This window comes from Trichechus manatus, unplaced genomic scaffold (assembly GCF_000243295.1).
Source record: "Trichechus manatus latirostris isolate Lorelei unplaced genomic scaffold, TriManLat1.0 scaffold00106, whole genome shotgun sequence".
NCBI lineage: Eukaryota > Metazoa > Chordata > Mammalia > Sirenia > Trichechidae > Trichechus > Trichechus manatus.
In genome coordinates this window covers 6,864,550-6,878,001 of record NW_004444042.1, presented here as the reverse complement: position 1 = coordinate 6,878,001, position 13,452 = coordinate 6,864,550, and the positions used below count along the sequence as shown (strand labels likewise).

Here is a 13,452-nt window from a genome sequence, read left to right as displayed (position 1 = left end):
TTTTTTTTTTTTTGTGAGTTAGAATTATGCTCTACATCCTTCTCCATCACTGCTTCTTCATGTACTCATCATCCCTTCCCTTTTCCTCTCAGAAAATGAAGCCCTCCAGCTTGGATGAAGGAATGTCTCTTAGAAACTATGGCTACTCTAACATTTTAAATTTCTCAGCTGCTAGAACCAAGTTCAGCCCATCCATACTTTCAAATTAATTCATCTGCATTACAAGTCTATTTATAATTTTCAAATTATGATAATTTAAATGAATGCAAACAATGCCATCTAAAACCTGAAGTATGTGCAAACCACAGCTTAAGTATTTAACATTTACATAGCACTGAGGAATTAAAAAGCATTTTACAAAAAAAAAAAAACAACCCATTGCCTTCAAGTCGATTCCAACTCATAGTGACCCTATAAGACAGAGTAGAACTGCCCCATATGGTTTCCAAGGAGCGGCTGGTGGATTCAGACTGCTGACCTTTTGGTTAGCAGCCGAAGCTCTTAACCACTATGCCACCAGGGTTTCCAAAAAAGCTCTTTAGGGGGAAAAATAACTTTAATAAACTCCCAACATAGCAAAAGAAGCAGTGAAGGGAAGTAAATCTAAGGGTTAAATCAGGTTATATGAAGAGGAGAGCACCAGAATTCTAATACATGTCCAGAGTTATGAAGACACACTGTAAAGCCTTTGATGCCCTAAGCTCATTGACCTATCTATCACAAGCAACTGCTTCTCTGAAAGGGTCCCAAGAGATTTCCTCAGCTCTAATAGGGTGAAAAACAACTTGCCTTCTGTACTTGGGTGTCTCAGAGGGTATCTAGTCATTGGTTTTCTTCATCTCTCTGGCTTATGTCATATAATGATTCTGATTTATATTAAAGTAACAATTTGTCCCTCAGGAAAATGAAACGAGAGTGTGACAGCTAGTTCTCCAGAATCCCACCTGGATTAATGAAGAGTATGGCATAGTCCTGACTTGTCAAAGGCATGTCAGGGGTCTTATAAAGTTCTATCTTCCCTTCCTGGTACAGAGAAGAGATTTCAGTTTTAGATTCTGCTACCAGGGATTTCTCCAGGATTTACATCTCCCTACCAAGTATCTTGCCTTGGTATTTTGGTTTTAATGCCATGAACCAGAGTTCCCTTGGACTCGTTGACCAAGGGGTCACTGTGGTTCTTGTTTATCTAAAATTAGATACTTAATGTCAATGCACCTTTCAAAAAAATCAGGGTCAATGCTCTTTTAGATGGACTTCAACCTCATTGGACATAGTCAGAAATATTACAATCAACTTGTAAAAGATTTGGTTTTATTAAAATTTCATATTTAAAGTCCTCAATTAACTAATAATTTATATTCTATGTTAAAAGTTAAAATGGTTCCAAACAAAGGGTGGAGAAAAAAGATGTTTGTGACCCAAGTGGGGGAAAAAAAAGTCAGAGGACTCAGGTATCTCTTCCTAAAGATACTTGCCTATCACGAACCTAAAACACCGAAGAGATGCTGGTCAAAAATATTTTTTGAATTAGTTGTTCCAAGTAACTGATATAACTGGGAAGTTCTCCCAGATTTTTTGGCCACAATTCCTTCTCTAAGATGTAAAATCAACCAAATGAAACATACTGGTCATCTCTAAGCATCTCTGTGGCAAACTAAGAACTCAGACTTCATGAGATTGAGCAATGACTCTGGAAACTCACCCAGAATTCAGGTGGATTTATCCAACTGTAAATAATCCATTGTATATCTGGACCAAGAAAACACAGGGATGCTACCATGTTGGAAAAGCAGATAAAGTAATGGAGAATTGGCCCTTTATACATCTTAATTCTTCCTCTTTAGCAGCACACCTAAAATCTCAGAAATATCTCATTTTAGGCCGTTTTCTTTTACTCTAAATGAATAACCAATTTCATTTTATTCAGAAATAAAAATCTTGGAGCCAGACAACACATGGGGTACAGAACCGATTAAAAAAAAAATCTATTATGTATGATAATAGAAAATATTATGGGAAAATTTTAGTGTCGGCATTTCTCAATAGGATGAGGCTGTTGCTAAACTTTGCTTTAACAAGCAATAGTTAATCCCATTAAAACTGAGTCATTTTATTCTTTCCAATGAAAATTTAGAATTAGCTTTTCAGGTAAACACCCAAAGTAAAACAATGCTTGAATGATATCCTATCACATTAAATACAGCTATACGGGCAAAAAGTGTTCAGAAAAAGACTACCAGAGCCACACAGTAATTCTCTGAAGAAAGCAGATCTAATTATATCCATCTTTTGCACTATACCACAGGAAGATAATTCAACAACAAATTCTTTAGCATCTCCTTGATTAACCAAACCAACTCAATATTAATCATTTGGCAACCTAATGGTAGTTGAGAAGAAACAAGTTTGAAGAACTTACCTTGAGAGCACAAAAGATGCAGGAATCTCCCATACACTTGTGAGTTGTGAGCTGCCTGAAACTACGTCGGAAGATGTCCAAGTGCCACAAAACCTGGCAACAAAGGGAAAATACTTCATCACTCTATAAAGAGCCCCATTTAATTTGAAAGAGCTCAACCAAACATAGGTAATGACTGTAGAAGATATCTTTATTCCCAAGAGAAAAGCTCATTCTAGTATATTAAAATAAATGTCAGAAAAGGTGAGGTATCTAACAAGAGGGATAAAAAAACATATTCTGGAAAGTATATTAATTTTAACATGAAATGAAGATCATATAGAGAACATACAGTGCAACATATATGAAACATGATCCTGAAGAGGAAATCTGTGGCTTAAATGCTTCAGAATATGGTTTATTTCAATGGTCCATTTACAAAAAATGAGGATATTTTTAAACTTATAGTAGAAACTTGAACTGTAGTATGGAATTTTGTCACCAAAAACGAGACAATTTTGAGAAACTGTCACAGCCAAGAAAAGCCTAAAGAGACATGATAAGTAAATATAACATGGAATCTGGATGAGATTCTAGAACAGAAAAAGCCATTAGGTAAAAACTAGGAAATCTGAATAATGTATGGACTTCAGTGGAAAAAAAATGGTGTAAACAGCATAATGCCTTCGGAAACTCCGCTTGCCTGGGAAACGTTTACTGGCATCAAATATGAAAAAGCACTACCTCTGGGCCTCAGGTCACAGCACATCTCTAGAGCTTCTTACTTACATGTCTCAAGGTATATATTCTAAAAGTTCCTTGAAATGCTCTATATTCCCAAGTAAATAACATATTTTTATAACGAATGTAATGGGTTCAATACATCTATGGCAAACACAGTTATCATCTTAAACGTTAGAACATTAAATCATAGCTAACAGTTATTTTCAACGTCATTATAATACCCATTCTCGTCAAGTTGATTCTGACTCATAGCAACCCTATAGGGCAGAGTAGAACTGCCCCTGTAGAGTTTCCAAGGCCATAAATCTTTACGGAAGTAGACTGCCATAGCTTTCTCTCACGGAACAGATGGTGGGTTCAAATCGCTGACCTTTCGGTTAGCAGCCAAGCACTCTAACCACCGCGCAACCAGGGCTCCTCTTCATTATAATAGGCACCCCAAAACCGTCAATGCCTCAATCCTTAAATGAGATATAGAAGTGTGTGTGTGTGTGTGTGTGTGTGTGTGTGTGTGTGTGTGTGTGTGTGTGTGATACGTTGCATATGGCAATGGAATTTGGAAGCGAAAGTCATAAATATGATTGTATTCTATTGAAAATATAGTTAGAACATACAGAATGAAACAGAACTAAAAATAGGACAATGACCAAGAAGGAGGTAAACATACACATTTATATCAATACCCTGTTTGCTTGCTTCTAATTTGCAAAAAGACTTATCAGTACGTACAAATTTACTCAAAAACCTAATATGCATCATACGGAATTAACCTAATCAACTGCATGAAATGTGTGGTAGCAATTAGGATTTTTAATGCTTTCAAGCAAAAACCTGAAAAGTAAGAGAAAGTATGAAACTTTCATTAGCTAGATAAGCTTGCCGAGATCCTTGTATTATGAATGAGTGAACTGAGACGCTATTACTTGTACAAGGTCACAAGGCTAGTCTGTAGAAGGGCTAAAAGTAGAATCCAGGTCTCCTAATTCCTAAGTCTGGTCCTCTTTAAACTAAATACACTGTCTTTACTTCTCTCAATCTATTTTCTCATTCCATCTGAGGAGAAAAGCTAATATTTCACCCAATATAATTATTCTCTTGGGTGGCAAATTTCACTTACTTTTTCTCTGAAAAGCAGAAAAGAAGGGAAAGTAATTACTTGAATGTGAGGCCAAAGGGGGATGAGCTTAACACTCTGTGGGCCTGACTAAGCACAGCAGGAAGACAAAATCTAGCTTTGGGATTCTGAGACCACTGAGGTGGCAAGAACACCAAAAGGGAAAATCTGGGATAGATAATCACCTTGTTGTTGTTAGCTGCCTTCGGAGTCAGCTTCTGACTCATGGCAACCTCACACACAATGGGATCAGGCTGTTGTGATCCACAGGGTTTTCACTGGCTGATTTTCAGAAACAGATCGCCTGGCCTTTCTTCCAATTCTGCCTTAGTCTAGAAGCTCCACTGAAACCTGTTCAGCATCACAGCAACATAGAAGCCTCCACTGAGTGATGAGCAGTGGCTGCATCTTAGGTCCTTTGGTCCCAAAATGAACCCGGGTCTCCCACATAGAAGGTGAAAATTCTACCACTAATCGCATTAGCGGAATTCATTTTCCACTAGCTTTACCCAAGCATAGCTGACAAGGTGCTGATCATGAGCCAATACAGGACAGCTCAGAAAGAAGAGATGAAGAAATGGACAATCAAAGGCTAGACTCCATTCAATGTGTGTGTTAAGAGCCTGGATATTATGAGCAAAAAATAACATATCTGATAATCTTTGATCTGTGGAAGGAATTTTGTTCTCTATACTAGAGAAAATCAACTAGGGTGATAAGACACTTTAGTCTCAAAAGGAAAAAAAAAGAGGAAGTAGTAAAGACTGTTCAGGAATACAGTCAATAAACAGGTAGAAAGATTACCTGGTCCACGCCCCTTCCTTTAGGCAGGTAAGCAGTAGTAGTTACAGCTATTACCTTTCTATTATTATTATTGATCCTCTTTTTACAAAATGAGGTAACTGAGATTCAAAGAGATAAAGTGACTTGTCTAAGATCACAAAGATAAACTGAAAAAATGATCTCAGGCTGCTGACCTCAGAGACTGTCAAGTATTATATTTAGAAGGGTTACCAGAAAAACAGCATCAACAACTAAACATCAAAGTTCACCAAAAAGAAAAAAATTACTCTTACCTGCAGGGCACTATTGAGGAAGCAGCTATTTTGTCCTGGCTCATTGCTGAGGCCTTTGCTGGGGGCTATGGAACTTGAACTTCGAGGTGCAAACATTCCTTGGACACTACCACGGCCCCCTGAAAAATAATTCCTCTTCCAAGACATTACTGTTCACATTTAGCCTGAAAACACAGAGAAGGCTTTGTATCTTTTTGCCAGCAGTTTTTTTCTGCTTAAGTCCTCAGTAGAAAAAGAATCCAGAATTTAATGAATTTATGTTGAAAGATTTTGAGTTTACAATCTTCCAAACATCATATATGTAGCTCAAGGGATCCAGGTATTCTCTTAGATCCCAATGACAGAGCTTCACCTACTCCAAACGATGCCCAAAATGTAACATGGCACAGGACTAATGCAAACAGAGAAATCTAAGTATTGCTTCCTTCTATTTTTTTTGAACTGCCTCCATAAAATCCTGGTGAAGTGGCTGTAATCCTCTACTCCAACAGCATCTAGGATCAGGGGAAGATGTGTTCTATAGGCTTGTTTTTAATGCTTCTTGTGGATTGAAGATTTTTCCAACTAGAAGAAGAGGCAGACAGATAAGCAGGAATCCAACATAACCCTCCTCGTCCTTTATTGCCTTGTCCCATCATCCTCTCAAGTAAAAAGGGTAACTCAAGTTCTGAGCAACTGACAAAGATTCCACAAGGCCAAGAAGCTTGTTTGCATTACATGGGTTTTTTGTTGATGCTGTTGCTGCTGTCTTGTAATGTGCCCCAAACTTCTATTATCCCATCCAGACCTTCAGAAAGTCTCTTTTCCTCTTCTCTTCTGTGACTAGAATAGCCAGCTGTGCCAGAGAGCTTTAACAGAAAGGAAAAAAAAAAAAATCAAAAGCTTGCGTCACTTAATGACTCTACTGGCTTTGTGCTGTTCTGCCAAGATCAACGCTGCCTCACCTCTCGCTATAAACTTGAAACCTTGGCAAACAATGCCAAAAAAAAAAAAAAGCTAACAACAACAAATAAAGAGAAACACTCAAACCAAGGAGGCAAAAAAAAAACAAAAAACACTCTGCTTTCATGAGAAATCTCTCTGAATTTTTCTTGAAGGAAATAAAAATCAATGTAAACTTAAGAGAATCAAGCTAACAAAAAAAATCACCAAGGAAGCACACACCAAACAGGGAATTGAAACAATTTCTTTTGAATGTTGTGAGTAAAACACTTTTTAAAGAGTGTTTTACATGTGTATGGTTACGAAAGCCTGTTTAAAGGTGGGAGGGCCAAGTTATCAGTCTGGAGGCTGTTCTGAGGAAAGATGTCCCCTGCCAGAGAAACACTCATGGTGGGTAAATCATATGTCCTTAACATCCAGTCCCAGAGAACTGAATCTTCGCCTGCTCTGTTTGTTTGTTTTTTGTCAGAGGACAAATGAGATAATTTGAGTTACAAATCACGTACTCCTCAGGTTATATTAGAGAGGTTCACAATCAAAGGCCACTGACTAACCAACTTTAGTTTTCAATTAATTAAAATGCCAGACAAGCAACAGGAAGTAATACGAAAGCAAGCACCTTCTCTGGAAGGAAATGCTTCTAATCGCCAATTTTAAGTTTTCCTACAAAGCTGCAACGTCTACATGAGAAAAAAATTAAGAATACAAGTGTTAAAACTGGTTTCTAATAGTTCCCCAAGTTTCTCCTTTCCTTTCCCCCATCCTATGCACCACCTAAAAAAACATAAAAGCTCCAACATCTTAATTATTCTCTGGGAGATAACCTAGCACTATCTCTAGTGTGTCCAGTGGAAAATTTGAGGCACAGGAATATTAAATGGTTGCACAAGACTGTTCTTTCCCTTCTCTAAATTCCTAGACTATTTATAATCTGCATGTCACAATTAAAGTATTTGATTGTATACTGCACTGTCATTATTACCTATTTGTTTTTTTCACTCTGTTCGTTTTATATGGTGTCAGTCACATATCCCAAATATGTCTATTTGAAATGAAACACTAACTAGTGTCAGGTTTGTGCTAAACACTAACATTCTTTATTTAATCCTCATAACAACCCCATCAGATAAGTACTATTAGCCCCACTGTATAGAAGAGTAAAGTGAGGCTTAAAGACATTAACTTGCCCAATTCAAAGTTGATAAGTGGCAGAGCTAGAATTGTTTGACTATTATAGTGTAACTTAATTATGTATTATATTATACTACTCCAAAAGCTCCTATCAAAATGCTAGTCATACAGGAGGCCCTCAATAAATACAGCCTCATGATTAACATGGCACCAGAAAGGAATCCAGGCTTCCCACACAGACTACAAGACCCTCCCCACTTGAAGCCGCTAAGCAACTTCCAACAAGCCATGCAGCATTCCTTTAGCTCAACTGGGGCAAAGGAATGACAATTAACCAAGCCTCCACTTCGCTCACAGCCAAAAGGACTTGGCTGGTAGGCAGGTTTCCAGTATCCATATTAGGAGCCTACTGAAACTCACTTTGCCCTATAACACATACCCTGAGTACAGGGAGCAAAAGGGAAAAAAGGCAGTAGATAAGAAGGATTCTCAGGCTCTGAATGGCAGCATTATGTAGAGTAAGGCAATGAGCTTTCATACTTGCTCTAGGTGTGTCAGAAACTAGAGGTGAAAGACAAATAGAACAAATCCAAGAGATGTAGTTAACAAATGGTCCAGTGAAATATTAATGACAAATTGAAAACATCACATTTAAGTTGTAGGTCCAGCACCAAACAACAGAATCCTCCCCCACTGCCATCTACTGAAGATATATGAGAAAATAAATTATGGCTCTACATATGTGACTCTAACAACCTGTTTTTTTTTTAAACAAAGAACTTCTTAGGCAATAAAGTATTTAGGGGTAAAGAAGTAAAATGTCTGCAATTACTCTCAAATGAGTCGGAAGAAAAATAATATAGAGAGACAGAAACAATGGTAAAACAAATGTAGCAAAATGTTAACAGTAGGTGACTCTTGCTGAAGCCTATATGGAAATTCTTTGTACCATTTCTTGCAACTTTCCTGTAAGTTTTAAATTATTTTTTTTAAGTTGAAAGGAATTGATATCTGTAAAAAAAAAAAAAAAGTTTAAAAGCATATAAAAATTACCTTGTACTATACGCAGTACTGGGAAACCCTGGTGGTGTCGTGGTTAAGTGCTATGGCTCCTAACTAAAATGTCAGCAGTTCGAATCCACTAGGCGCTTCTTGGAAACTCTATGGGGTAGTTCTACTCTGTCCCATAGGGTAGCTGTGAGCCGGAATCGACTCGACGGCAACGGGTTTGGTTTTTTATATGCAGTACTGAGGAGCCCTGGTGGCACAGTGGTTAAAGTAATGGACTGCTAACAGAATGGTCTGCAGTTGAAACCACCAGTGGCTCCGCGGGAGAAAGATGTGGCAGTCTACTTCTGTAGAGATTTACAGCCTTGCAAATCCTATGGGGCCACTACAAGTCAATCAAATCCATGGCAGTGGGTTTTGGTTTTTATATGCAGTATTAGTGATTCAACTCAGAATCATGACCAAGATCATTAAACTAGTAGATAATACCATGCCAGATGATATTGGCATCCCCAAACTAAAAAAAAAAAAAAGAAGAGAGAAAAAGACAAAGAATATAGATAGGACAACAAAATAATATAGAATAAGGCTTGAATACTATCTCTATGAAAAGGAGAGTTCAAAATACAATGGACAAAAAGAAAAACATACTGAATTTTACCACAATTAAATGTTTTGTGCCAAGTTGTTGTAAGGAGCAAGCAATGTAGAGTAATTATAATATAATTCAAAGGGGACTAAGGCTAGATTTGGAGTAAGATGACATGGGCTCAATTTCCAAATTTTTACTACCTTCTATAATCCCAGACAAACTACTTAGATGTTCTAAACTTTGTTTTCTGGGTCTGTAAAATGATGGCACAATACCTACTTTACATAGTGGTCAAGATTTAATGCAGTAACATATGAAAGTACTAGCAAGTTTTCAAAACAAAAAACAAATAATGACTTCACTGAATGAGTGAACTGCTAAGCCTGTAAGTAGAAAGTTCTGTTTCGAGGACCTCAGGATACTAGAAAGTTATAAACGACCAGGAATGTCTTTTAATTGTATAAAAAGAGCAATAGGTTTTGCATAGGATAAGCAATTATGTCAGTACAATTTAGCTAAGTGCAAGGAGAAACATTTGACGTTTACAATTATTTTAAAAACACAAAGTTTGACTAATGAAGGCAAATAACTGAGCTTATTTATTACCAGAAATAGGGTGACATTTTAGAAGGTCTAAAAAGAATGACCATGTTCAACTAATCAATGATTCAAATGGAAAAACCATGACCAGTATCTTGGTTTCTAATGAAGGAACGGTCAAACTGCACCACACTGAGATAGCCAAACAGTTTAGTAACCAGGGAAAGTCGTTCACAGTTTTGGTTTCTGTTATTCTACATAGCAGTTAACTTGTAACTTACTTAAGAAACTATACTTACATTGGTAAATCAACAACCCAATTATCTCAATTCCTTGGTACACTTCACATGTCAATAATTCCAAGCCATATTATAGTACCTTGTGGGTTATTGTGAGGATTAAAATGAGTTAATACATGTAAAATGCTAATATAAATACCTGGCACATAGTAATTGCTATATAATTGCTTGTTGTTGTTATTATTAAGGTCCCTGGGCAGTGCCAGCAGTTTGTGCTTCGCTACTGACCTACAGATTGGCAGTTTGAACCCACCCAGCGGTGCTGCAGAAGAAAGGCCAGGAGATTTGCTTCTGTAAAGTAGACAAGAAAGCCCTATAGAGCAGTTCTATTTTGTAACACATGGGTCATCATGAGTCAGAATAGATGTGACGGCATGAGTATTTTTATCATTACCTTTCAAACATTTCCTCTTCACTAGCTCTTTTACCTTTTAAGATACCCACACACAGATCTCCTATATTCTTAGAAACAACAGCAACAACAAAAAATACCTTAAACTTACTGACTCCTATGCCTATTGTCCTAAATTTCTTCATCCGTTCACTACTAATGTCTCTACAATGAAGAATTTACAACCGATGCCTCTCCTTGCTCACCATCAATCTCTTCAGAACATGGTGCTTCTCCCTCACCCCACCACCGCAATTTTACTTCATAGAATATACACTTTCTAAAGAAATCTTCTAATTTCAAAAGCCAGTGGCTTTTTCCACAGGCCTTATTCTTCTTAATTTTTCTGTAGTGCCTTTGATACTATAGGAACCTGGATACACTGGATGAATAAGAGTGAAAGAATGAATAAAATGAAAGAACGACAAATGAATACTGGTTCTCCTACTGCTCTGACAGTTCATTTTCTCTTTTGCTGCTTTCTTAAAAGCAGGCATCCCCTAAAGTTCAAATCAGACTTTCTTGCTCTTCTCTACAGCCCTTCTCTTGGTGTTCTAATACCCTTCCCCCTCCACAACTTCAACCATCACTTTTGGATCGATAAATCACAAATCTCGTGACCTCTAAAACCAACTACTTGCACTGTCCCACTTTCAAAACAAGTTCAACATATCCAAGTCTGAAGTCACCTCCTTTCCAGTTCTTCTGCTGATTCTGTGATTTTTTTTTAAATTAATGGCATCTCTAATCACCCAAGTTCAAAACCTCAGTAAGCTCTGACTCTTTTCTATCCTTGTTCCCCATCCCCATCCGAGTTACGAAGGCTTGCCAATTCTGCCGTCAAAATTCCTTATACTGACTCTTCCTTTACACTTCACTGTCATCACCCTAGTTTACACCTAAGTTATCTCCCATCTAGACTGTTGTAATACATCAGTCTTTCTGGCCTCCTGCCTCTTGCCATTCCAATTGATATTATATCATTAAAGATTTACTAATATTTCTCATTACTTTTTTGTGTGCATTTTACAAAAAAAAGGTCTTAAATTTTCCTTAGCAATGGAGCAATGTCAGTTGCTAGCCAAAACAGAGTTTTGACAGGATCACTCCTACCTTTCCCAGATCCCAGGCAAAGATGTCTACCCTCACCATTCCTATTCAATATCATAGTGGCTACACTAGCCTATGCAATAAAGTAAGAAAATGAAATTTAAAAACATATAGCTTGGAAAGGAAGAAATAAAGCTGTCTTTATTCACAGATGACATGATAGTATACATAAAAAATCCCAAGGAATCTACAAAAAACTGTAAGAACTAATGAATGAATGCAGTAAGTTCACAGAATACAAAGTCAATATTAAAAAATCAATTGTGCTTCTGTATACTAGCAATAAAATATTTGAATAAATTCAAGTACCATTTATAATACCACAAAATATAAAATATATATAAATCTTACAAAATACACACACATGTACACATATCAGTGTGCTGAAAACTACAAAACAGTGATGAAAAAAATGAAAGATGACCTAAATAAATGGATAAGTATGCCATGTACATGAATTAGAAGTCTCAATATCGTTAAGATGTCAATTCTCACCAAATTTATCCATAGATTCAATTCAATTCCAATCAAAATCCCAGAAAGATTTTGTTTTAGAAATTGATTAGCTTATTCTAAAAGTTAAATGGAAGACAAAGGAATTAAAACAGCTAAAACAATTTTGAAATAGAAGAATAAAGTTGGAGGACTCAGTAATCAACACAGTATGGTACACAGTAATTACATACATCAATGGAACAGAGTCCAGAAATAGACCTACATATATCTGGTCAATTGAGTTTTGATGAAGGTGTAAAGGCAATTCAATAGAGAAAAGATGGTCTTTTCCACAAATGGTGCTGCAACAACTGGACACCCACATGTAACAATCTGAATTTTGACCCATACCTCACATCTTATACAAAAATAACTCAAAATGGATCAGAGTCCTCAATGTAAAACTTAAAATTACAGAAATTCTAGAAGAAAACAGAAGAAAATTTTGTAACCTTTGGTTAGGTAAAGATTTCTTAGATACAACAAAAGCACCATTCATAAAAGAAAAAAAATTGATAAAATTGGACTTACTCAAAATTAAGAACTTTTGTTCTTTGAAAGATACTGCTAAGACAACAAAAGAAGAGCCATTGATTGGAAGAAAATACTTGCAAGCCACATAATGGATAAAGAACTTGTATCCAAAATATATATATAGAATTCTCAAATCTTAATAATAATAATTTTCATGGGCAAAATATTTTAATAGACACCAAAGAAGATATACAGATGACAAATAAGCACATGAAAAGATACTCAACATCATTAATCATTGTTGTTGTTATTAGGTGCCGTGCAGTCGACTTTTTACTCAGCAATCCTATGTGATTAGAGTAGAACTGCCCCATAAGGTTTTCTAGGCTGTAATCTTTACAGAAGCAATTACCAGGTCTTTCTCCCGTGGAGCTGCTGGGTGGGTTCTAAGAGCCAACCTTTCCGTTAGCAGCTGAGCACTTAACCGCTGCACCACCAGGTCTCCTTAGGGAAATGCAACTTAAAACCACAATGAGGTAGGACTACACACGTCTTAGTATAGCTAAAAAATAAAATAAAAACCTGACAGTAACAAGTGTTGATGAGACATTAGAGGCACTTGAACTCTCCTAAATTGGTGAGGAAATGCTAAATGACAGTTTGGCAGTTTCTTATAAATACAGGTAGTCCCCGACTTACGATGTATTCAAGTACAACAAACCACACTTATGACTGTCTGTAGAACAGCTCATAGATCACGAAGAAGTGGAATTGACAGATCAGGACTTACTGGATTTTGAAGAGGAAAAAAATGCTAAAGAAGAAAGATATAATGAGGAAGAGGAAGGAGAGAAGTTGTTAAAAAATTTTACCATGAAAGGATTAGCTGAAGTTTTTCTAAACTAAATCAGGAGCTTCAGATGTTTGAAAACATGGACCCAAATGCTGGCCGATTTGCTAAAGTTGATAGGCAGATTCGGAAGTAGTGAGGTGTCCCTGTAAAATAAATGAAGAAAAAAAGAAAAGGACCATACAAACAACTCTCACTAATTTTCTGACTAGAAACGCCATCCCCCATTCCAAGGGATAATCCAGATGATCCAGAACCTTCCACAAGTGGAGTTACTTACCAAAACTG

General features: G+C 36.7%; 1 protein-coding gene across 1 annotated transcript in view; it reads right to left on the bottom strand.

Moving 5' to 3' along the window:
* Positions 1–13,452, bottom strand: part of USP54 (ubiquitin specific peptidase 54) — a 134,546-nt gene that overhangs the window by 51,928 nt on the left and 69,166 nt on the right. The window contains exons 2-4 of the mRNA XM_023737678.1: positions 5,613–6,180; positions 5,333–5,496; positions 2,420–2,512 (exon numbers count right to left, since the gene is read on the bottom strand). Of these exons, the coding sequence (XP_023593446.1) occupies positions 2,420–2,512; positions 5,333–5,479 (240 nt within the window). The 5' untranslated portion in view covers positions 5,480–5,496; positions 5,613–6,180. The remainder of the gene's footprint in view (positions 1–2,419; positions 2,513–5,332; positions 5,497–5,612; positions 6,181–13,452) is intronic.